Here is a 24,698-nt window from a genome sequence, read left to right on the forward strand (position 1 = left end):
TGCCCTGCTTCCCAGCCCCCTCCCTACACCGCTACGGGGCGGCTCCGTGCTGCTGTGCCCACCGCCCCCGGCCCGGCCCAACCCACCGCCCCTCAGCTGCGCTCCGCCCCGGGCCGGGCGGGGCCGTGCTTAGTGCAGAGGAGCAGAGCAAAGTAGAGCTGTGCCCAGCGCAGCCCGGCGCCGGGACGAAGAGTGGGACGGTGAGCAGGTAGGTCTGGGGGGGCTCTCAGCCCCCAGTACGGCTGTGTGGGGGGATGAGGGGTGAGCATCTGTGTAGGGCTTGTATCTGTATGGAGTTTGCATCGCCCCATAGGGAGCCCCCTCGGATCAACTCGGTGGGTTTTGTTCTATTGAAAGCCTAAATGAAGTCATTCCGTCGCGTCCCTTTGCTAGGCTGTAAAGATGCGGTGCTTAAGCTGCATTTCATTGTGGAAAGAGCTGAAACTTTACCCGGCCGATAAACTCTAAAGCAAAGCAAAAGGAAACGCTCAGATTCGCTATAGAGGAATGTTCTGTGTGCAGCGAGTCCCGGGGTAAAACTCCGCTTTCTTCTGTTAAACAAAACCTCCAGCAGTCACAGCTGGCACGTCGCTGCTTTGTCAGGCGGCTCCTTGTCGTTGCTAAACGCCTTTTGACTGAACATGATTTGGTTTCAGCTCGTTATGTTTCCTTACAGGTAAGGTTTTCCGGTTTGGTTTCCAGCTTTATGTATCTTGTGGTTACGTTAATGAGTTTCTCTCTGTTGTGAGAATTGATGGGAATATTGGATGTAGCTTACAGTTAGCCTGGATGAAGGCACGTTAGTTGAAGGAGATGGCACCTGGTGCTGGTTTCTCATCTTCATAGTGCAGGTTTTGCTGCTGGGGTTTCTCTGCTTAATTGGAGTTTCAGACATTCATTGTTTCCCTGCTTTGAAATTCATGAACGTTTCCAAATCAAAAATAGGAGCACAGGTAAATACCCTGTCCAGGGTGGCTTTAGAAACCTATGGCTCTTTTAGCTGCTATGAGTATGTGACTATCAAATATTCCTCTTCTGTTCCCTTTTGTGAAGCTTTTTCTTGTATATTTCCTCAGGAGCCTCCAGTTGTTAAAAACCTGCCTTCGAAACAATATAATATTATCCTGGTTTTAACAAAGGTGTTTAAAACTGCCTAATTTATTTCCCTAATTTGCTTTGTCAAAATGTGGTTTTACTTCCTGATGCGCCATCAGCAGGGTGGCAGGGAAAGGGAAGTCTGACTGTTCCTCCCATCTTATTTTCTGTGCCATTCTTTTCCTGGGATGGAAACCATATGGTTTCTTCCTTCTCTTGCTCTCTTCTTCCTTAGAAGTTATAATAGCTCAGAGTGGAGAGCTCTGGTTTCATTCTTACCAGCTATAGGACTGTAATTTGGTATACTTTTAAGGTTGGTGACACAGCCCTGCCACAACTGAAGGCAGGGCGGTGCTTGGAAATATCTCCAGTTCCCCAGCAGGATTCAGTCCCAGTTCCACAGTCCCAGCTGCTGGGGCACCACTGTTGCTCCATGTTGGGTGTCTCTTGGTGGAAAAACCTGAGCATCTCCCCTGTCTTCAGAACAGCATATGTAGAGCTTGTGTGCTGAAGGCCAGACTGGTTGCTGGGTCTGTAGGAGGGTGGGAGGTCACTGCTGTTCCCTAGGAAGGATTTGCAGCCATCTGTAGCACGTCTGCTGTCAGCTCAGCTTCCTGTTTATGCTGCAGTTGGTTTGAGAACAGGCTCTGAAGCAGCCACACTGATTGAGGACACGGCTCCAGCTGGGGGCTCGGAGCTCCAAGGGTCCCCATGGGGAAGGAAGGCAATTGCCCTCCTCACACGTGTTTTTTTTTCCTATAGAGCACAAGCCTCCTGTGGCTGTAGATAGTGGTCACAGGGCAGTAGGTTTCTGAGGGGTAGAAGCTCAGTGATCGTACATGTTTTGGATGTGGCAGCTTCGAGTCAGCAATGAACCTTTAAACATCAGACTCGGGAAGAACTCCTCTGTGGGCAGGTTACTGGAATTCCCAGTGCACCACTTTTGGAAGCGCTTGGTATAGTTCACAGCCAGGATTCGCTCTATTGCTTGTGCTATGAGGCAAGATGCTTTCTGCTGCGTTCCCAGTTGTAGCCTGGCTGATGCTGTTACATGACCCGCTGTTTTCTGCAGTACTAGCAGGAAAATGGAACAAATTGGTTATTCTTAGTGCTCAAATGATTCCTGCTCCCCCTCTCCCAGGAAAGGGACTTTTATGGTAATCACAGCAGTGACACACAAGGTTTTCACAGTGGCCTGCTGGGGTTCTTGCTCGTGTCTGCGGGATTTTCGCTGTGCTTAGCTTGCATGAGGTCATGCTTGAAGAACCCTAATTGCATCAGTAGCCTCAGGAGAGACACGAGTATAAACCTTTTTTTCCTCTGCTTCACCTTTCATGTCAGAAAGTTTCCATAGACAAATATATATATTTACAGAAAACTGGGGACTGACTGGCTGCTTGGTCTGAATGGAAGCCAAGCTTTTTTACTGGACAAACAGCTTCATAATTTCTGGTAATTGCTCATATAAGGAAGTCATTTCTCCCCTGCTGTTTGGTATCCCTGGTTGACACCCTCTGCCTGTGCCCACTGCAGAGTACTAGCTTGCTCTGGCACTGCCACTTCTGCTCAGCTTTCCACCCGTGGCTCCTCATTCCTTATAGGGCTTTGACTCTTTCTGCTGATACAGCTGCAATTTTGTGACCCTGGCTGGAAAAAAATCAAGAGACAGCAACATTTTGTCTGTTGGTACCATCAGAACAAATGTAAATGGAGGAGAAAATAAGAAGGAAAGGGAAAGAGCAACGGTCAGAGGGCAGGGAAACGTTATCAATATTATTTAATCTTCTAGTTACTGCTGAGAGCTTAGGCTTGCTTCTGAAGCCTACGATGTTCAGGGGCAAGGGCTGGGAGTTTGCAAGTGAAGGGGTTCAGCTGCTCAGCTTTGCAGGTTCTGGTGGGGATGCTGGGTTTGGTGGCTCAGCAGTGCGCTCTGTGCTGTAGGTGCTCAGTGGAGGAGAGGTGGCATTTATTGTAATGACTAATGGGTAGTTACTGAACTTTATCCATTAATAAGTAACGTGTGTGTTCAGCAGCAGTCAGAAAGAAAAATGTTCCATTCTAGGGAGATGTAGTTGCTGAGAAAAGTCCTTGTTCTTTGTTTCTTCTTTTCCTTCCGTTTTGCTCTGGCTTTGCCAGGTGTAAAATACAATTGTCAGCAGTTTACAGGGAAGGGGGAGTGTCAGTTTTCCTGTCGAAGAAAATATCAAGGGTCCGATTGCAAAAAGAAGGGAAACTGAAGAATGCCACATGGCTTCCACCTTCCTGTACTTCATCCTTGCAGAATTGCCTCTGCTGCGTGAGTCACTCGGTGTCTGTTGGTGTTTGCTAAACGGAGGACAGCTTTAACAAATGATTCTGCCCTTAGTCAATAGGAACACGCTGAAGGGATAGTGTTACTCTGGGATGAAGCAGGACAAGGACATTAGGAGTAAGCTAATAGTCTTAAAATTCTTAATTGAGAGTTATGTGGAAATAGTTTAGCAGGGGATCTAAACAGCAGTGCAATAGCGATCCTAAATCCATGTTCTTGCTCTTAGTGCAGCATCCCTTTGGCTTTCTGATTTGGCTTTGAATGTATCACTGCACATGGTAACAGGCTTGCAAGTTTGAGACTTATTTTTATACTTTGAAATTTTCTCATTAAAAAACAATCCTTAAATCAGCCCCTTCTGATTGGAGTCATTGCTGGACAAAAACTAGGTGACGTTTATGACCAGCCTGCCCAGTGCCACTCAAGTTCAGGAGCGTAAATCAGCTTCCAGCACCATCCAAGGACATAATCTTAACTGCTTCCTAGCTGGGTTCTGAGCATCTAAGCTGTAAGCCAGAGGAATGTGCTGCATCCAACCTGAGCTGTTAGCAGCCCCTAAGTTCATAAATCCTGTGAGCAGAGAAGCCAGTGCAGGTGACTAAACAGCTGGAGCCATTCTCTGCTCACAAGGAGGAAAGGGACCTCTGAATAGCTCAAGGAAATGCTCGGTGTTGATGGAATGGCTGCAGATCTGCTTCCCTAGTGCTTCCTTCACCACATGTTACACTTGACCCTGCCAGTACTAAACACCAATAGGAGGCAAGTCATTGTCCCCAGTGGCAGATTAAACTGCTTGGCCATTGTTAAGAGTCCAAGATTTTCCTCTCTCACCCTGGTTAAATGACTGCTTGGATGTGCAGCCAAAGTAAACAGGAGCTAATAAAAAAATGTAGAGATAAAAGATACAGTCTAGCTGTTATGGACTAAACAGTCATGCTGCAGCACAAAGATGTGTGGGTTTTGCTTGCTTGTTTACTCCTTTAGTTTTTGAAGCTCAGTTTACCTGAAAATGAGGTGGTACAGATCAAGTATACTTCCTTTCTACTGTATAGGAGAACTTTGAAGAAGAAATTGATCTCCCAGGATCCATGTGTCGTCTCTGGAAGCCTTTCCTGTATTCTCCAACAATACATTTCCTTGTAGACAAGAAATGCATTGTCAATGGATTTATTTTTTTACTTTTACTCAGTGCAGTGTGTGAAGGCCATTGCTGCAAGATAACATGTTGACCAGAAGTCTGGGGTGCTGCAAAGAGGTGGGATATCTACAGGGTTATTACAAATACTTGAACTCATGGTAAAGAAAGAGGTTTGGAGGGGGTCAAAAAAACGCAGCATGAAACAACCATGTAGAGATAGGGGTTGGATTCTCCCTGTATTCCTGTGATTCCCATGGAATGCTATGTTCTTTTACAGGAGTTGAAGTGAATAGCTGGGCAGGTAGAATAAGTGTTTGGACACGCATCTGCTTCAAGTACTTGGATGTTGCTAGTACATGTAATCTCTTTGTGTCTGAAGCTGACTGAACTGCCCAGGTCCTTGTAGTGTAGCTTACTTTGCTTTCCTTTCTGTGGCTGAGGATTTAGTGCCTGCTGTCCTGGTGGGTCCTGCACTCTGATCTTCAGCCTCTTCTGGCATCAAAAGTTTGTAGAGAGACCAAGGGCTGAGAGTGCGATTTGACATGAAAAGATTACAAGCTGCTGGGCAATAATTACCATAAATGATGCAGACAAGTCCAGATCTAGGAGCAGCTTTTCCTCTTTCATCCCAAGCCAGTTGTGGTTCAGGCTGACAGCACACCTGGAAATGAGGTAATTGAATACTCTGCCCACATTGTTCAGATTAGCTGGGGCTTGGGCGCAAGCAGCGCAATTGTTTTCTGTGCTTCTGGGCAACTTTTGTTCCCCTGCAGCCAGGAAGCCTTACTGGTGCAATGAGACAAGACAGGGTGATTTCTCGTCCTTTCTTGGGAAATGCACTCTGAAGCCACCTGTGGTGTGACTTCCCTGAGCAATGCCCTTTCCAGATGTGGAGATCTTGCTGCTATTGAAGTATGGGGCGGAAATACTTCCAGGGCTGCCTGAACATGTTATTTAGGTCAATTGGAAGGAAGATGGCAACATGAATCAGAGAAGGGGTTGGAAGAGGAGGAAGATCGTTAGGTAGTGCCTCGCCATCCCCTGCCAGTGTAGGATTTTTCTCTGCTAGCAAACATTTAGAGATCCTGTTTGTTGTCTTCTGTACTCTGCATATTCCTGTGTCTGAGTAAGTGGACTGGAAATGAAAGAGAAGACCTCAGACAAAAGCCTTGCCGTTATCTCTCTGCATCAGTATGTCTCTTTCCTGATGGATTAGCTAATCTCTCTCAGAGATAGACAGAGCAAGGTCTCCTCTTCGTTCCTCTGGAAAACAAGCTTCATCAGAATAATTGCTCTGACTACGTCCATTTGGGGTAAATGAGTCTCCAGAATATGCTTTTATGGAGGCACAGCAATCCTATTTTTGTGACAACTCTTGCTGATGGAGAGCTGGCACAAGCTGGGGGGGGTTCCCAGCAGGTAAGTGGCCCAGAGGGGCATGAGGGGTAATGCAGAGCCAAGCTGACAGGGTGAGCTGAAGCGATGTTGGTGGTGGTGGGAAACCTAAAACTGTCCCATGTGGGCAGGGCTTTGCTGAGCACCTCGTTTCCCTTCCCAGAGGAAGCAGCCTGAATTCACCCGTTGCTCTGTAGAGACCTGTAGGCTAAAACAAATTATTCTTACGCAGTAGAAAACCCTGAAACCAACCTTAACTGATGAAGCAATTTGCCAGCATTTAGCCTCAAGGTCCCTAGTCCCTCAGGGCTCTCCAGTGCAACGACTTGAGCTGGTTTCCCAGAATGATTCTCTTGGATATGTGCTGTTGGCAATACTCTGGCTTATTACTGGCCGTTTTATTTTTCCAAGAGCCAGCTCTTGTTAGCTTCATTCTCACAGCATTGTTTTCTTTCTAGAAGAAGCTTTTGCTGGCTCTTCTAAGCCATCACATGGGAATTGCTTACTAGCTTAGATTTATTTTTTTTTGTTTTGACCCAAAGCTGAGCTTCGCTCCCCTCTGTATCACTGCCAACATCATTTCCAGTCTCTTTTAAGCATATGTTTTGCAATAATATCTAAACTCTTGGCTCCAAATAGCTGCCTTACAGAGAGATCCGTATCTTTTAACAAAGGAATTGAGAAGCTGACAGTGAGAACAAAAGCAACATCTTGAGAGTCTTTAAGCCTCTGCTGACCTTTCCCAAAGGCCTCATCTGAGGGTCCTGCATCTAGTGAGCAGATGGCAGAGAGCAGGGCGGCCTTTGGTCAGTTTGCACAGTCCTCTGCCCCATCCCTGTATTTGCTGGAAATGTGCACTGCATGTTGTTGCCATCTGGGATCAAGTGTGCTATTCTTACTGTCTCCAGGGAGCTTTCTCCAGCAGAACCCATCTTTGATGGAAGTCCTCTTTGGCTGACCTTGTGCACAGGCTAGTATTAGCAGTGTGGATTTCTGAGATGTGACAGCAGCGTTCTTCAGAGGAAGACTTGGGAGATGTCTTGCTATGGCTGGGAAAGACCAGCGAGCTGCTTGCTGGCTGAGTTCTCCAGGTATCCAGTTGGGTACCTTCTATTAAACCAGGCAGCAATGACATCACTGTTAACGTCTTCAAAGCTTCAAGACAAACAGCTGCAACAATGCAAAGGCTCTCATTAAACCAACTGAAGAATTGCCTTTGCTTTAGATGGTGGGAAGACTTTGGACATATAGGTGGCACAACCAGTCAGGAAAGCAACTGCAGAGCTGGAAGTATGTTCAGTATTTTCTGACATTAGGAAGCTCCTCCTTGACTTGCATCAATGCATGAAATGGAGGTTGTCTGACCTGCAGAAATAAGGGTTAAGGTTAAGCACATTGGTGTTTCTGGGAGTGAAGTTTCTCTAATTAGCAAGTTGCTCAATTTGGGTTGCGGGTGAGTTGAGAGGAAAGCTGGAGCTGCTCCATGTGTTTTTACAGGTTTGTTGGTTATTTCTGTCCTCATTGATTCTTTGTATTGCAGTAATGGCAGAGATCTGAAGGTTGTGTATTTCAATTAAATTTGCGCAAAATGGCTTTGAGGCAGTTTCAGCTTGGGAATCTTTGTTGTTGTCCTTGTAAATATAAAACCTGACGTACCAGACTAAAATAATGCAATCAGGATGGATTTTCTGTAAATATTTCTTAATCCTTCTCAATTGTCATTCTTAAAACTTGTGCTCAGCTGCCATCTGTCACATAGGCAGAATGAGGGCTCCGAGTGGGGCAAATAAGAGCCCTTGGCGGTGCTATTTACACAAGTTGGAGCTGAGCTGGGTTCGGGATGTTCTGAACTGCCCAAGTTGCTGCTCATCCATTCGCACCAGCTGCTGCTGTGTCTGGCACAATTTCCTGCATTGCTTTTTAAAGACTTCTATATGCAGGGACAGAGGGGGAGAAAAAAGAACATAACAGAAGATCAGAAGATTGACATACTCCATAAAGTTCCTTTCCTGATGTTGCATGCTGTGGAGCCAGCTGTCCCCTCAAGCTCAGCCATACTCACTGCCACGCTGTTCTGAGTGTTTTACCTTTGCACAAGGGAGCCTGGAGCTGTGTGTTCTCCATCCTTACACAGGGTGGATGGCCAAACTTCAAGAGTTGGGAAAGAACTGGGCACAGAGGTCCTAATGGGAGGCTTTGAGGGACTGCATGGGACTGTATGAAGGGTCTGCTTATAAGAGCTGAGCTGGAGTGAAACGAAAGGTGCTCGGTGCTCCTGGAACTGAGATGCTGGGATGTATATTAGCTGCCAAATGGAGAAACAAATTAAGAGCGGAACCAAAATCCTTCTTGCCCTCTGTTTTGAGGCTCAGCAGTTTGGTGTGGAAGGAACAGCCCTGCCTGTGCAGTGGTCCCTTAAGCATTTTATTGTGGGGAGGCTACATCCCTGTTTGTGCTTTGTCTTATAATGTGTGCTCAGAGACCCGCATCGCTTCCAAACCCCCATGCTCCATGTGTCTGACTGCGTGTGATGGATGGCTGACTGCTGAACCCCCAGCATCCGTCTGCCTTCTGCTCCAGCCCAGGCTCACTGAAAAGTCTCTCTCCTTCCTCAGTCTCTGGAGCCCTCCAGCTGTGCTCTGCTTGGGGCCCATCTGAGGCTCTTATTGCAACCATCTCCCAGCAGAACCAGTGGGACAGTCCCAGGAGGCTCTTCTCAACGTCTGTCCCTTTGTCCCTGGGTGTGTGGGACTCCAGCCTTGTGCTTGCTGGCCCCAGGGCCTCACTCAGCCACATTCGGAAGGAATCATAGCAGAGTTAGACCTGGCAGATGGAGGCCTGTTACCTCACCCCACAAAAATGCTTTGTTATTGAGAAAATGGAAACTGTCTGAGGTTTGGGAGCTGAATGGAGTCATTGGTGTCTGTTTTAACCACAGTTTGGTGGTGGCTGCTGAAAGTTCCCCTTGCTGAGCATTCCCTTTTCCTACACCCATAATCTTCAAGTCATGGGAGAGCTGCAGTGATTTAACTCTTAGCTGAGCGAATGCTGAATGCTGCTGCGTGCTCTGCAGGAACTTCACTTAAAGCCTCAGCATCTTCCAGCAGAAGTAAAATGAGTGGCTAATAAATAACCCTTTGCAAACTGTTGCCCAGAAAGGTGATCCATGTGCGTACGAAGCCAAATTCAACTTCCTTTTATGATCTCAGCAGTGCCCCTTGTTTACTTGATTTATTTTTAAAGCGCTGCACTAAGATTAGGCAGGAGCTTCTTGGGGGAGAAAAGGCACGCACAGACACTGGTGTTCTGTGCCATGTGTATCTGAACCCCAGCTCAGAAGAGTAGTTTCATCTTGCCTTGTTTTTGTAAGATAGATTTCAGTGCTGGGGAACTAGGAGAAAGAACACAAGTGGGATTCAACTATTAGCAGGCTGGTTTTCCTATTGCTCTGCATGATTCGGGTGAGTCAATGCAAACAAGCTCTAACTAAACACAAGGCTTGTTTTAGTTAACAGATAGCTGTGTGCATTTGTGCCACTGTAGGATCTGATGTACCCTGCCAGTATTAAACATTATTCACTAAGCACCCTAATAAAATTAAACGAAGCAGTGTTAGCTTTTTGGCGCTCATTTTAGAGCGTTTTATTTATGTGCATTTAAACTAACAAATCTCTGTAAGCCAAATTGATGTCTTCCAGCTGCTACAGATGTTTTTTACATGACGAAATATTTCAGTGCTTAGAAAAACCTAGAATGCTGGAACCACAAGATATTAAATATTTAATTATTACACTGGAATGTAAATAGGGTCTCGATATTTAAAATCTGTTTACTCTAATTTCAAGTGCTTACTTAGAAACTCTTAAATTAACGTGGCTCTTATCTTGTTACATGGGAAGAAGAGTGATGACTTGGCATCTTCTTCAGATTTCTTTCAATATCAACATGGGTTTTAGTAGCAGTAATTTGGTTACCTGGAGAGATCATCCCAGCTGCTCCAGGCAGAGCCAGGGAGTGATGTCTGCTGTAATGGCCTCTTTCCATTTGAGATCCCTGCTTTCTGTGTGTTTGCAATGCAACCGTAAAAATCCTTTCCAGGCTGAGCTCTGGCTCCTGAAGTCTTTGGGGGGATTTCTTAATGTAAAATGCAAATAGCAGAAACAACTGGCAGTTGATTTTTCAAACTGTGTCTTTGCAGTGCAGAGCCCATTCGGGACATGTGTTGTTCCTGTAGTTTTAAAGCAACCTTGTTTCTCATATGATCCAAGCCCACAGGATTTCCCTTGTGTGAGTATGTTTGAGGTTCAGTAATTTCTCTTGCAGTTTGGATGGTGGCTGCAGATCATGCTGTTTCCTACCAAAACAGTTTATCAGTAGCTCAGTGTTACAGGGGAGAAAAGTCTTGTTTCAGGGTCGGTTTTTTTTCAGGCTCTTCTAATGAACCAAAAGAAAGGAAATAACAATGTAAATGTCTGTCTGAAAGGACAGAAATTCCTCTTTGAGGTCCACAGCTGATGGCAGGATTCCTACATAGCGCTTAGGATACAAGGGTGGTGAAAAAACAACAGGGAGGAGACCCGGAGCTGTCTCTGAGCACTATTGTCAGAGTGGATCTCCCAGGCACTGCCCCGAGCTGCTTTTGTTGGGTTTTTGACCTCACCTTGGAATTCCACTGCCCTCGGTTAAGGAAGAAATGGTTTTAATGGCTCTTAAGTCTTAACACGGTCTGAACTGGGGCGTAGCTCTGTGTGCTGCATTGCTGTGGTGCTGTCTTCCAACTTCTTGCTTTGAAAGCCCAAAGTTCCAGTGCTGGGAGCTGCACACAAAGACTCCTCATTGCTCGGATGAAAGGTCTGGAGCCCAGGTTCAGGCACAGTGCTGGGTCTGCTCACCTCAACCTTTCTTTCCCCCCTGCTTCTCACAAAGAGAACAGTTTGTGGGCTCTGTTTGGATATAGGTCTGTAGCATGCATGAGTGGACGTCATGTTTTCCATGCTGTTGCATCTCAGGAGGAGAAGGAAGCTTTCTGGTTCCATTGCTGGCCAGCAGTGTAGATCCTGGTTCCTTTTTTAGCTCTGCCAAGTTTGCCTTGTGCCAAAAACCTTTGAGGTGCAAATCCCAGGAGGGAGATAAAATAGCTCCGTGCCCTGCAGGTGTTGTAAGGGTAAGTAGTGCTCCTGCTGGTGACAGCTGCTGGGGAACTGACCAAGCAAGAATCCTGTGAGAGGAATGGGATGTCAGATCTGTGGAAACTGAGCACTCTGGTGTTTATGGTCTTGCACTGGGTCACCATATGTATTTGTGTTGTTTGTGACGGGATGCCAGGGAGCTAAACCACCTTCCAAGCAAACTAATCTTCAGCTTGTGTCCTGGGTGAGGGTTAGTTACTACCTACCTCTCTTCCAAGAAAATAAAACTTCAAATAGAAAAGACAGTAATTAAAATCTAAGACATTTCAGTGGCTACCTTTAACTCAGTGAACACTTTCCTACTGAGAAAACTGCTGTGATGCCTAAACAAGAGGTTTCTGGAATATGTGAAGTGTCAGAGGTACTTATTGAAGTCATTAATAGCAGAAAGTACACAGTGTTGCATGTAACTCAGCCAAGAGAACTTTTATTTCTAGTATTTCTCAACCCTGTGCAAACATCGTGTAATGCACAGGAAGATTAATTCTGGCCTGTTGGACTTGTATAGAAGTCTTGGATGTGTTGCTTTTGGAGAGCCTGAGCAGCTGTATGTGGAAAATCAGAAATGCACTTCATGTTGGCAGAGGTGTTGGACCGTAAGCACACACTGCATCGTGCTTTGTGCTCCGAAACAATGACTCAACCCAGGAGTGATGAAATACGTGCTGTCAGATCCTTGATAACTATGAGCTTGAATTTCAGAAGGAGATGCAGAGCAGAACTTGGAATAAGAAGGGAAAAGAGCAGTCCAGGGATTTTGAACAGCTGGGCCCCAAGTGGATGGTGCTGTACAAATTGCACTGACCCTTTCCAGTGGAAATCAGTGAGCGCCGCTGTCTTCGGGAGATTGAGAAGCAATTTATATCCAACAAATTGGAATCAGAGATTCCTGCGCCCTTTATGAAAATACAGAGTAACTCGAATTGTAAGAGTCCAATTTCATGTCACAAGTAATGAAATCTGAACCTGTGCAGGAAATGCAATCCCAGTGCTGATGTCACCCTCTGGTTTATGATGTGGCTGCTTTTGTTCCTGGGCGAGCACTCGAGTGTTCTGCAAGTGAGGTGCTGACTTACAGGACAGAGTCCCTTGCACTGCACCTGCTGTGAGCGCCTGCACTGTGAGTCAGTGGGAGCTGCCCCAGCACATCCTCAGACTCTGCACAGATCCTTCACTGCCACAATGCAAGGTAACAACAGCCTGGAGGTTTGGGTTCCAAGCTCTGCCAGCTTGGGTCACATTGACTGTGAGTAGATTGGTTTTTGGTCTGACCCACGAGGAGAGCAGAGGGAGGTTTGTTGGGTGTTGCTGGTGTTTTCTTGCTGCAGTGAAGCCCGATGTGTGGAAAGTCTGCAACTCTTGTCAGAGAGCAGCTTGCTATTGCTTCTTCCTTCAGGGAAGGAGTGTGGAGCATCTCCTCTGCACCAAAGAAATGGGACGTACTTTTGCAACCTCTGCTTCATGGGCTGAGACATCAACTCTTCTTTGTGTGGAAGTCTTCATGTAAAAGTTTCAAAGAGTCCAAGTTTGGATGTTTCCCTTTTTGTTCAGTCTGTTTCACGTGGGTCTCCTTGTAAATCTCAGATTTAAGCAAGATTATGAGGTTCTGTGAATGAACCACAGGCCTGGATCAAAGGCTGGTTAGTGTTGCTCTTTCTTATCTCTGTGTGTTTGTTCTGCAAAGGAGCGCTTTTCAGCTGTTCTTGAGTTTCTGGGCAGTCAGCAAAAGTGCTTTTGTGGTGGCTCCTACCAGCAACAGGACTTGGGGCTGTGGTACAGCTGTGGGGTGGGCTCCTCCACACACAGGAAACTCCATGTTTAGTGTGTTAGTGATGCAGAGACATTTACGGTTCATTTTGTGAGTGCTTGTGCCCATTTATAATAGCTGCTCCCACTGTATCTTTTGAATGTGGCAAGTCTTCCCTTTCAGAAGTACCACCAAAGACTGCATCTCAAAGTATGGCAGGAACTGGAAACTATGTGGGTTTCTGCACATTTATTTTTAGTGCTTGCAGTGGGTTATTTCTTAGAGGTTTTATGTAGAATACACAATAATCACAACTTCTGCAGCTGAAAATGTGCGGTACTTCAGATTAAATTTAAAGGGTCTAAGTGAGAAGTGCTTTACCAAGGAGACAATTGATGACCAGATCACCCAGCAGAGAGATCATTAGCTTCAGAAGGTTGAAACTTAATGTCTACATTGGCAGGTGAATGGCTCCTGGAGACCTCCCTCTTCCTGTGCCATGTCCTTCTTAGCTTGGCTTGCTGTCCTTGGGAGTGCTGCCTTTTTAGGGACGGCTGCATCTGGCACATGCAGCGTCTCCCAGGCAACAGAAGATCTTAGTTGTGTTTCGGACCACAGGCGAGTGTTTCTTGGGATGGTAACCTGAGACAGTTTGCCTTTGCCAGGATTCAGTCCTTCCCTAGAATTAGAAGTGCTCACATGCTGCGGGTTACAAAGCTGTAATTGCCTTTGCTTGCGAGGGACACAGCAGCTGTAACTGTGGACTGCAGGCTGTTGCACAAGAAGTGAGGGCAGAAGCAAAGAGGCCCCTGGCTGGCGATCAGACAGCAAGAAGGCAGCTGCATGGCATGTGAGTGGCAGCGCAGTGTCTCCCCTATCACCTTGGCTTTTGCTTTGCTCTGCTGGTTTTGTATGCAGATGCAGTGCCATCCACCTTCCTCAGCATCACTGTTATGTGTAGGAGACTAACTATGAATGCTCCAGCTTGGGAGACAGGGAATTGACTCCAAAAGAGAATATTTTGTCCAAATTTGGTCTGGAGGAAAAAGAAAATCCTTTTGCCCTTGAAGCAATAGGCGCGTGTTAAATAAGATGTCTGTTCTAGATGTCTTTTCCTGCTCCTGTAGATCAAAGTTACTTTGTGTATTAAAAAAACATCAATAACGAAAACTGAAGTTGACTGGATCCTTAATCAACAAAAGAGCTGCCAGGCTCACAGGTGAAGGTGATTAATGAGGGTTGGGCTCAGACCATGCAGGACTGCTTTTCAGCATAGGTGCACAAAGCATGCACATGGCTGCATCTGTCCCTTGCAGCCTGTCCATGGGCCGATGTGCATGCATGCTTAGAGGCAAGCTTGAGGCTCCTGTGCAAAACAGAGGTGTAACCTTTTATTCAGGGACTACAAAACGCTTTGTAAAAAGAAATTTAAATTATTCATTGCTTCTGAACTAAAAGTGGCTTCATCCTCAATGTAAGAAAACAGCTAGGGGAACATTAGGGAAATAAAGCAGAATGCCTTCATTTTGCAGTGATGTCTGCACTGAGATGCACAGACCCCAAAGCAAGCACCTCGAGCAGCCTGATTCTTTTTTCTGCATGGAAGCTGTGGTGTCTGTTTGTATTGCAAGATCCTTGTGTAATGGGTAGATCTAAGACGAAGGTAAGTTGGCCTCAGTGTGCAGTTAGTCATTTCCTGTCATGCTTTCATGTTTGAGTTGTAGTGTACTTGTTTTGACCTTTATTTCTTGGGGCAAAGAGATTTTGAAACATTGTTTCTGGAGCCTTCATCCTGCAGTTGGATACGCAGTTAGGCATCTATGTGGCCATGGACCAAGTCAGCTGGGTTTTATGGGCATCAATCAGTTCAGTCCAAAACTAAATGTTCTCTGCTAGATTATTATCCTCCAGTGTGCTTGGTCCTTGGGACTCCCTTTTTGTTCCTGTTACAGCCAGGGCGCTGTATGGATCTCACTGGGTTTTTGCCTTTAGGAGGTGTAGGACATCCTGCACTCTGCTGCAGAGTTCTGCTGAGTTTGTGGCACAAATATGGGGCTGGTTGGTTTGCTGGTCTTACTGTGGACATATATTTGATATACATTTGTTTGGTGGAGAACTCTGCCTCCACGCAGGTGCCCCGTTGTGATCCTGATAGGCTGGGATAGGGCTACAGCACACAGAGAAAGAAAAGCACATGCAACAACAGCGAGGTAACACGAAGCCCACAAACACCAGTTTGCAGTTTCATCTGCATTTATATATACCCTCTTTATGACTTTCTAGTTAAACCCTCATCCAGTTACTATCCCCCACCACCTTTTCTTGTCCATCACTTTGTAACGACAAGGGCAAAGGAGGCTTACTGATAGATTAATCCACCTCTAAGCAACAGGCACTTTCCAGATTAGCTCCTGCCTGGACCTGGTATGAAACCTGGGGCCTGGAGGCCAGCTGCTGCCCGTTAATTTGTTTTGATGACTATCTTTAGGGTTTGTTTGTGTTCTTGCATTACTGCTTGTTGCAAGTAGGACAGTGGTAAGCATATGGTCTGCTCAGTGCATCTGAAAGGTTTATTCAGCCCTACGTAATAAATATATTCCTTATTCTTGCCTAATTTTCTAGTTGAAAAAGGAAAACAAGGGGAAACTAAAGAAATGCGTGGATTTGCTATTGGCAGGCTCTCCAAACGGGAATGGCCAGGCCCATCTATCCTAATAGCACTTCAGCTGATGCTGTTGAGGCCAAGACTCCCTAAGCAGGAAGGGACTGTGAACATTCTCATGCTGGGAGTTCAGTGGGAGACGATGAAGCCAACTCCAGGAGCAGTGCTGTGGCTGAGCCACACGGTGCCTTCAGCGAGGCAAGTCTAAAGACCGTGTGTGCTCTCAGCATGCATGTTTTTGGTATCCCTGTTCCCATAATCGAGTAGGAGAATACCCTTCTTTCAAATGGCATTCAGAAAGCAGTTGCCCACTTGATTCTTACTCCTTTTTCAGGCTTTTTTTAAGCATCCAGCCATCACTGCCCTAAGCAGTGAATCTCCTCTGATCGCGCCGAAGCTCCCGTGCTCGGTCACGCTCCCTGAAACTTGGCTCCAGTGTCTTTCTTCCTATTATGGTCAACCTGGCCATGTCTGCAGCTGCTACCATGGAGCCAGTACCACCTCCAGCAGCAGTGCTTGTTGCAAGCTGCTGCCAGTGGGGCCTCCCCTGGCTCAGTTGGTGTGGCGCAGGGTCAGGTACCTTCAGTGATGAGCTTGAGCCACACTCTCTCCTAAACCTCTTCAGAGACCAGCAGAAATCTCCCCAGGCACGTTTTGAAGCCCCATGTTTCTTGACCATCTGGTAAATGAAACTTCATTTTGCTCAGGAGGAGTTTCTGATGTGTTTGTATCTAACTGCTCTGCTTTTGGACTTCCTCCTTGAGTTAAGTGGTCGATTGAATCATGGGGGTCCAAGCAAGCCAAGTGGTTCCAATTCCTGACTTCCTGTTGCATGCACAGAATTTGCTTACTTTGTATACATTTTAAATAAGATTAACAGCTGGTCTCTTGAAGAAACGTTGGATTTCCATGCCAGCAGAATGACACAGGGTGCTTGTTCCAAGTGGGTCTTTGCAGCTCTGCCTTCCACCCAAGGCAGGATTTGTTGAATCTCAGGCCATCCCACCCGCTTTTCCACAGCGGTGTGGAAAGTTGGATTCCCTTGCAGAGTGGCCTCATTAAAAAGAGGTTCTTTTTGTAAAGGACAAATGTCACAGTGTGTACAAACACTGGCTCAGAACTTTGTGCCATTACCTTGTATGGGGATGCTGCTTTGTGAGAGCCTGACTTAGTAGCAGCAGGTTTTCCATTCATGTTAGTAAAGTTTTATGTTTCCTTATCTTCAGAGAAAGAATGAGGAATTTATTACCAAGGAATGAAGGTCTATGAACTCAGTAGTGCTCTGAAACCAGAACAGTGTCTTGGAGTGCCTCAGAACCCTGCACGTCCTGACAGTTCCACTGTGTCCCTGTGGGCATAGCAGCTTCTGGAGCAGGGAGGACTTCTGCCAGCCTGCCCAGGTCTGCTGGAAAGTCTTTAAGCACATCAAGGGTGAGACTATTCCCATGTGCAAACTGCAGGTTCTGCATGCAGTCTCTCAAAGTGTGTTGATTTTCCTGGGGAATCTGGCTCACTACTTACAGTAGTTCAAACGATTAATCTCAACTAGGAAATAATTTGTTTTCCAGATCTTCTGAAGTGTGCCTGGTCTAGCAGAATTCACTGGGTACTTAAGTCATGCATTTTGCTTCCGGAATCAGCATCACTGATTCTGATGCAAGAAGGCATAAAAGGAGAATCCTGGCCTTGTGGAGATAGGGCTGAGCTCCCTCAAGCTGTGTCTGTTCTCCTCCTCCATAGAGTGATGCTGGTGTGGAAAATACATAACAGCAAACACAGTGTGCTGTGTCACTATGTATAAACTGATGAGGATGCTTCCTTTCTGCTTGTTGGGGTGCCTCTTGTTGCACCCACCAGTGTGGGGCTTTCTCTTTGTCAGCATGTGAGATTATCTGGGTAAGATCAGACCATATGTGGGACAGCTGAGCACTTATCTTGGTCATATAAGAGCTGCTGGGAAGAGCCAATGGGCTCTGGTTTTGCACAGTGAGGTCTTTTCTGAACCCTCAATTTACCATTCAAAGAGTGCATTAAAATTGTGCACAGCCTCGGCTGCCCTTATTCCTTGTCAGATGCTTTAACAATTTCTGCTGCTTCTTTCTCTCAAAGCTTCAAGAAGCTGCCTGCCGTGCTGAGCAAAATTCAGTTCTGCTGGCACAGATCTCATGTACAGTGCAGGGTGTTTCCTCACAGCTGTGGCAGCCATCTCGATGGATGCATTGCAGAGTTCCAGACCAGCATTCAGTCTCCTTGTGCTTGGAGAAGCAACAATACTGCAGGTTTTTGGATGCCTGCAAACCAGGGCACAGCACCCCAGTGGTGCAGGTTGGCTCTGCTCACACTCTGCTGCTCCTGATGTCCACTGCCTCTTCCAGGCTGCCCATGGAGCTGGGAGGTGCAGCTGTGAGCAGGATGTGACTCAGGGATGCTTGGAGCAGGCGGGGCTCTGTGCAGGCAAGATCTAGCTGGTGAAATGCCTGGCAGCTTCTTGCCTCCCCCAGCTCTCACCTGGAGGCAGCATCCAGCAGCAGCATGGATGCTGGACTGCTGGCCCAGGCCTACAGCTCACAGGTTTGGGAGCAGAGGGGCTAAAGCCATCCCCATGTGGCTCCCAGAGGTGGGAAGGGGGACGCCTTTCAATCCACAGCTTCATGCAAGGGCCGGCGCTGCTCCCATGAGTGAGCAGCTGGTTTCCCTTTTAGGGTTGGACGAGAGGCAGAAACAATGTCACGCGGATTCCAGCACCCATAATGGTTCTGGAAAGCCAAGGGGAACAAAGAGCGTTCTCCTCTGTTGACCTCGAAGCACGCTGAGGACCATCTTCCAAAGCTGCCTCGCCAGGAGGTTTCATCCTTACATGGGAGCCTGTCCTGCAGCACTGCACTGTGCCCACCACGTGCCTGTAGGTGTGAAGTGCAAGCACCAGGGCAGCAGGCAGGGTGAGGAGAGAGGCAGGAACCTGACACATAAAGGCCGCTCTATTCCTGTGTCCTGGGAAGATTAAGTGCTTCCCTGGGAACAGCCTTGTTGGGTTGCTCTGGGGTCGCCTGGTGGAGCAGCTGGTTGTGACCTGCCAACGAGCAACAAAGGCATATGGAGTTACACAGGACTGTAGGTTCACGTTGTGTGTGAGACCTCATGGTAGCCTGAATTCACTCCAAAAGGGCTTAAACTCTAAAGTGATTGCATGCAGCAGAAAGTCTGGCCCCGGACCTATTCTTTGCATAATAGTCCAAGACACTAAAATGAATGTAACGATCTCCTGGGGCCGTTGCTAAGCCCTCTGAGGTGTTGCTGTGCACAATGACACCGGCGTGGTGTTACGTGCCTGGTACTCTCTAATTAGAAAGCAGCCTCTGCTGTGCGTCCTTGGCGAACTGCTGACCTTTCCCATACGTGCAGCTATTCTGAGCTCTGTTCCAGGCTGATCAGGTTTGCATCCCGGAACACTTTAAATATTGTTTGCGAGGGGAGCTCTTGTTGCCAAAGCTGTTTGTTCTTGGGCACAGGCGAGAAACTGAGCTTCCTTTCCTCTATGAGCACAACTCTGTCAGGCAGAAGGATGGGGTGGGCAGCTGGCAGGCAGAGAGCTGCTGTTATTTCTGCCCTCGGACAGCTGCAGGAGTGCCCCAGGTCTGGCAGCCCTTGTCCTGGGATGGGTGAGTTGGTGAACGCTCTTTGGAATCCTATCAGGTTGGGGCAACACCTTGGTTGGTGTCTGGAGGCGTTGCTGACACCAGCCTATCTCACAACTGGTGTTTACAGGGTGGTGCAGACTGCAGAGTATCAGCACATGCTGATTAGCACGCACGATGACAGCCCAAAAGTCTCAGCATCAATTTAAAGGGTCCCAAAGCCAGGACAGATTTTTAATGCATTTTAAAACTCCACTTCTTGTCTTTACAAATTGAAGCAATTTCTCGGGTCCTCATTACAATCACAGTAAGAAACTGGGGACTTTCGACCTATTCCTTTGTTGTGTTTCTTTTATCTCACCTTTCTCTGTGCCTTGGTGACCACATCCGTGGGTGAAGATGTGGAGTCTGCTGTGGTGTTGTGCAGGATTTGTCACTGCTGCACAACGCTGCATGCATGACCAGAACAAAGAGAGCAAACAGATCATTTCCTTGCAGCTTATCTAAGTCAAATAACTCTGAGTAAACTTCCTGGGCCTGGGTTTTATTCTCTACAAAAGGCAGCACAGGGCCTGGTCCTGTGTGCTCTCGCAGCAGCCTCAGCCATGTGATGCTTGGCTCTGCCAACCCTGAACCCCACAGTATCACCAACAGAAGCCAAGGCTTCTCCCATCAAGCCTTTTTTTCCCTTGCCTCGTGTTTCCTGATGTTCTCTGACCCCATATTTTAGGACCTCAGAGATAGCACAGCCTATTAAGCAAACACAGTAGCTCCAAGCCCTGGCGGTATCATGGTTCCCAGGGCAGGAGTGCTTATTAGAGGCCCTTTTATTACAGACACACCTTGGAAAGTTCTTCTCTTCAGCAGGGCTGGGAGGAGAAGAGTGGTAATTTCATTCCCTTTCTTCACCAGAGAGAAAGGTCCCAGGTAGCTGCGGCAGTGAAAGGCAAGCAGGGTGGCAGGGGGGAGCACTGAAGGGTGTGGGTGTCACAAAGGGAGAGGGTGCTTGGGGACAGAGCTGTGGCAACAAGGGGAGCACTGGCACAAGCACCTACCTGGCTCTTTTGAACAAAGCCCCATCCCAGTGCTGGGCTGGGAGCTGTGAGGCAGAGCTGTAGCCCTGTGCTGCCAGTGGGGATGAAGCTGTCCCCTGGGGCAGGCAGCAGCTGGGTAATGAGCATCTGAATGGGGACTTTTTTTCCCTGTCTGCTGGTCACGTAGCCATGTGGGAACGCTGGATTTATTCCCCAGTAGTGCTATCAGCACATACCAGGCTTCACAACAGCTGGGAGCCATGAAGCTTGACCAAGAATAGCTCTGGGGAACTCATTGCCTGACTCAGAGCTGTCTGGAGCAGATCCTGCCTTGCGCCAATGGATTGCTGCTGCCCCAGGGGGGAACTTCAGGGCAGCACGCATGAAGTGGGGGGCTCCCAGCCCCTGGGCACTGGGCTGGGGATGGAGCTGCAAGGCTTCTCCTGGAGCAAGTGGGATCCTGGAGGGAGCTGCAGTGTGTGGCTGTGCCATGACTGCTCAGATGTAATTCCATGGGCTTGTCTGCACTTGACAGCAAGCTGGTATTACAGAAGGGTGTGAATTTGCAAGCGGAGAATTCCATATTTAGGAATAACCAGGTTCAACCAAACAGCAGGAAGATGCTCTTGTTCTGGAATTAATGATCCAAAGAAAGCACCTGAATTCTGCACCCTGCCTCCCTGCAAGAAGACGGGGCAAGGAACAATGTCAGATTCAGATCGGCATGCAAATCCCAAACACCTCTCTTGCTTGTGAAGTACATGCCCTCCCCTCTGCTTGCTCCCTGAAAAGAATTTGTAGCTGGAGCAACATATGCATGGAGCAACACATGCAAAGAGGTTTGGTGGGATATGACTGCAGCCGGGTGCAGTGTGAGGTGCCCAATTCCAGCTCCCCTGCTGAGCAGCTGCTTTAAAGTCCTGGAGTTGTTCCAGATCTGAATGCTGCAGCTCAATCGGGACGCGGCAGCCTGGGGCCATCCGCAGGGGTCCTGCCTTTGGGGGGCTCAGTGGGGGTCTCTGAAGGAGGCTCATGGTGGCTTGTCCCATGTGGAAAAAAAATCTTTCTTTTTTGATCCTTATTTACCCTTTGTTTCCTAACAAGGAGCCAAACAGTGCAGAGCTCCCTGTGTGCACGCATCTGGATCTCTCTGTGTGCTCATGTAGTTAGATCCATCCCAGCTGTCCACGAGCAGATTTGGGGAGAACGTTGAGCTGCAAGAGCTCAGTTTTCTGTCCTGTTCTTGTGTCTCGGGGACATGGGGCACTTCAGGCGCATCCCAGGCAGTGCAAAGCAACTCTGAGCAAGCACTCTGCTGCTCTCTTAGCAGGTGAAGGCAGCCCTCAGACCGGCACCATGACCGAGTGCTTTGACTGCGACAACTGCAAGGAGTCCTTGTATGGGCGCAAGTACATCCAGATGGACAATGGCCCATACTGCATCCCCTGCTACGATGCCCACTTCGCCAATACCTGTGATGAGTGCAAGGAGCTGATCGGTCACGACTGCAGGGTGAGTACAGGAACAAACCAGGCAGTGCAGTCTGTAGGTGCCCATCCCCATCTCATCCTACTGTCCTCTCCAGGAGCTGTACTATGAGGATCGCCATTACCACGAGCACTGCTTCCGCTGCTTCCGCTGTGACCGCTCGCTGGCTGATGAACCCTTCACCTGCCAGGATGAGGAGCTGCTGTGCAATGACTGCTACTGCAATGAGTTCTCCTCCAAGTGCATCGCCTGTGAGAAGACAGTCATGCCAGGTAGGAATGGGCAGGCACTGTGGTTTGCTCCCAGTCCCATTGCATGGGGCTGCAGGGTCCGATGCCAGGGGAGTGAGTGGAGAGCTGAATTTCTGCCCTCCCACTGCTCCTTCACTGCACAACGTGGGCTGGGCACGGTCTGGTGGGACAACAGGCTGTGATCAGCACAGCCCTGACTGTGTCTGTTTCCCTTTCTTGTGGGGAAGTGAGCTGAGGAGGAGATAACAAAGGGTTTCCTGGGCATTTTCTGGTATGTGCTGACAAAAAGGGAAGGAATGGTTGAAGGCGTGTGAGTGACTCTGGAGATAGCCTGAGGCAAAGGTGTGCCTTTGCTTGGCCATTCTGGCATTCTGCAGATATGGGTTACAACAGGCTGCTCTGCTGTGGCCATATTGGTGCCAGGGCAATGTTGCTACAGCCCCCACTTGGGGCTGCTGCTGCTCCTGGGCTTCTCCCCTATCTGCCTGCATGGCCCCACTCACCCACACCACTCTGTCGTGGTGGGCAGGACCCTGCATTGTCCTGCAAAGCCTCTGTGTCCTGTGTGAGCATAAGTGTCCCCCAGTGCCTCTCTGAGCACAGCTCTTCTTGCAGGATCCCGCAAGCTGGAATACAACGGACAAACCTGGCATGAGCACTGCTTCATATGCAGCAGCTGCCAGCAGCCCATCGGGTCACGATCCTTCATCCCAGACAAGAAGGATTATTACTGTGTCCCCTGTTATGAGAGCAAGTTCGCTCCTCGCTGCACTCGCTGCAAAAAGGTATGTCTGGCATGGCAGGCTGAGCCACGGTCCTGCTCTGGGGGGTCGTGATCCCAAAGCAGGGGGATCTGCTGGTTGAGAGGACAGGGTGCCCTTGCACAACCCAGCCCTGCCACAGTCAGAGGCTGCTCCATGCTAGCAGTGCCAGGGATGGGCAGACTGTGTACCAGCTCTCTCCACACCCTATCAGAGAATGGTTCAGGTGCCAGCACCCTGGCTGATGGCTGCTCAGGTGTGGTAGTGCCCCTGAGTCACACATGTGCTTTCTTCCCACAGACCCTGACCAAGGGAGGAGTGACCTACAGGGACGAGCCGTGGCACAAGGAGTGTTTTGTCTGCACAGGCTGCATGACCCCCCTGGCTGGCCAGCAGTTCACCTCCCAGGATGACAACCCCTACTGCATCAAGTGCTTTGGGAACCTCTATGCCAAGAAGTGCACTGCCTGCACAAAGCCCATCACAGGTGAGCAGGATGGCCTTAGGGACAGTGCACTTCCTCCTGGCTGGCCATGGAGATGAACCAAGACCTCCAGCTGTGCAGACAGCTTGTCCAAATTGCTCCCTGAGGGTCTTAATGCTGTGCTCTGTCCCTCCCACAGGCTTCGGTGGTGGTAAATATATCTCCTTTGAGGATCGTCACTGGCACCATAACTGCTTTAACTGTGCCCGCTGTGACACCTCGCTGGTCGGGAAAGGCTTTATCCCTGACAATGATGAGATCCTGTGCCGCGACTGCAGCAACGACCTATGAGCCTTGGAGAACACCGTGGGGCAGGGGCTTTCTCTATTCTTCAGAGTCTTTGTGCCAGTTACCCTTGACAGCAATGCAGGGGTAAGGCGCAAAGCATAGGAGATGAGGGCTGACCCCGAACCATGGTGTGTTCAGGAGGTTCCTGTGCCCCTCCTTGAAGGCTAGAGTATGCTACACTGTGGCTCTGTGCAGAGCCAAAGCTAAATCAAATTGAAAAGGAGCTTCAAGATCCCCATTATTTACTCTTTCTTTTTGCTTCCTGTCTGACTGGGCATGAGCTGAGCAAAGGGCAGCAGCAGCAGCTTCAGTGTAGGGCTGCTGGATCTGCACGCTGGCAGCATGCATTTGCTCCCCTAAGCACGGCACTCATTCTTCTTTTTCCCCTGCCCTGTGTGCTGCAGGGCAGCAACTCCCACTCCGGTCTTGGCGGTGTGCACAGTGGATGGTGTTGCAGCCTAGACTTGCACAACCTGCGCATGCGGGGCTCTCTGCCCTATTTGGGAGGCTTGGGGACACCCGGCTGGAGTATGAGCACATGTCACCACTATGGGATTCCTGTAGCCACTCTGCCACCTATGTGCTGCACCCTTTGCTCAGCGTGGCTCTGCAGCAGAGCTCAGGCACTCGTAGAGCTGGAGCACCAAACCCCTGACTATCCTTAACTGTTCAAAACGAGGTGTCTCAAGGCTCACACGTGGGTTTGATCCAGCCTTGCCCAGTGGCTTGGCTGGCCCTGCCCTCCCCCCCCCGAGCTCCTCTGCAGGGGGACCTTGTGCTGTCTGCTTAGTCTGCATCCCCATTGCTCTGCCCTGCATGGGGCACTTCCCCCAGCCCTGCTTTCCTGCTTTAACCCTTACTTCTCTTGAAGTCATCTTCTTGTGATGTTTATTCGTTTTTGGGGTTGTTTTTTTTCCCCTCCTTTTGTATTCTTTTGTCATGATTATCTGTTATTCTGTAACCAGCTGTGGGATGAAGGGACTCTCCCCCCTGCCCAGGATTCAGTAGGAGCAGAAAAAGTTATGCATGTTGAAGTGTTATTAACTCTGTGTTCAGATCCTGGTTGAGCCCTCGTTTGAAAGCTTTGGCGCAGGCAAATCAGAGTTTGTGTGTTTGCTATTCTGAGGTGCTTGGGGCAGTCTCTAGAAGGAAGTGTCCTGAATGTCAGCCTCGTGTATGTTTCCTAAGGCTTTATATAATAAAACATTTTAGTGACACTC

At 48.4% G+C, this 24,698-nt stretch overlaps 1 protein-coding gene across 2 annotated transcripts; it reads left to right on the forward strand.

The window, feature by feature from the left end:
• Positions 1 to 68: 68 nt before the first annotated feature.
• On the forward strand, positions 69 to 24,698 carry FHL3 (four and a half LIM domains 3). Of its 2 annotated transcripts, none has more exons than XM_072355625.1 (6): positions 69 to 208; positions 21,534 to 21,718; positions 21,792 to 21,966; positions 22,561 to 22,730; positions 23,007 to 23,193; positions 23,330 to 24,698. In XM_072355625.1, the coding sequence occupies exons 2-6, from the start codon at positions 21,563 to 21,565 to the stop codon at positions 23,479 to 23,481; spliced, it is 840 nt and encodes a 279-aa protein (XP_072211726.1). In that variant the 5' UTR covers positions 69 to 208; positions 21,534 to 21,562; the 3' UTR covers positions 23,482 to 24,698. The 2 variants fall into 2 exon arrangements, with proteins under 2 accessions (XP_072211726.1, XP_072211727.1); XM_072355626.1 differs by having other exon boundaries at positions 109 to 208; positions 21,537 to 21,718.

Source organism: Excalfactoria chinensis, chromosome 22 (assembly GCF_039878825.1).
Source record: "Excalfactoria chinensis isolate bCotChi1 chromosome 22, bCotChi1.hap2, whole genome shotgun sequence".
In the NCBI taxonomy this organism is placed as follows: domain Eukaryota; kingdom Metazoa; phylum Chordata; class Aves; order Galliformes; family Phasianidae; genus Excalfactoria; species Excalfactoria chinensis.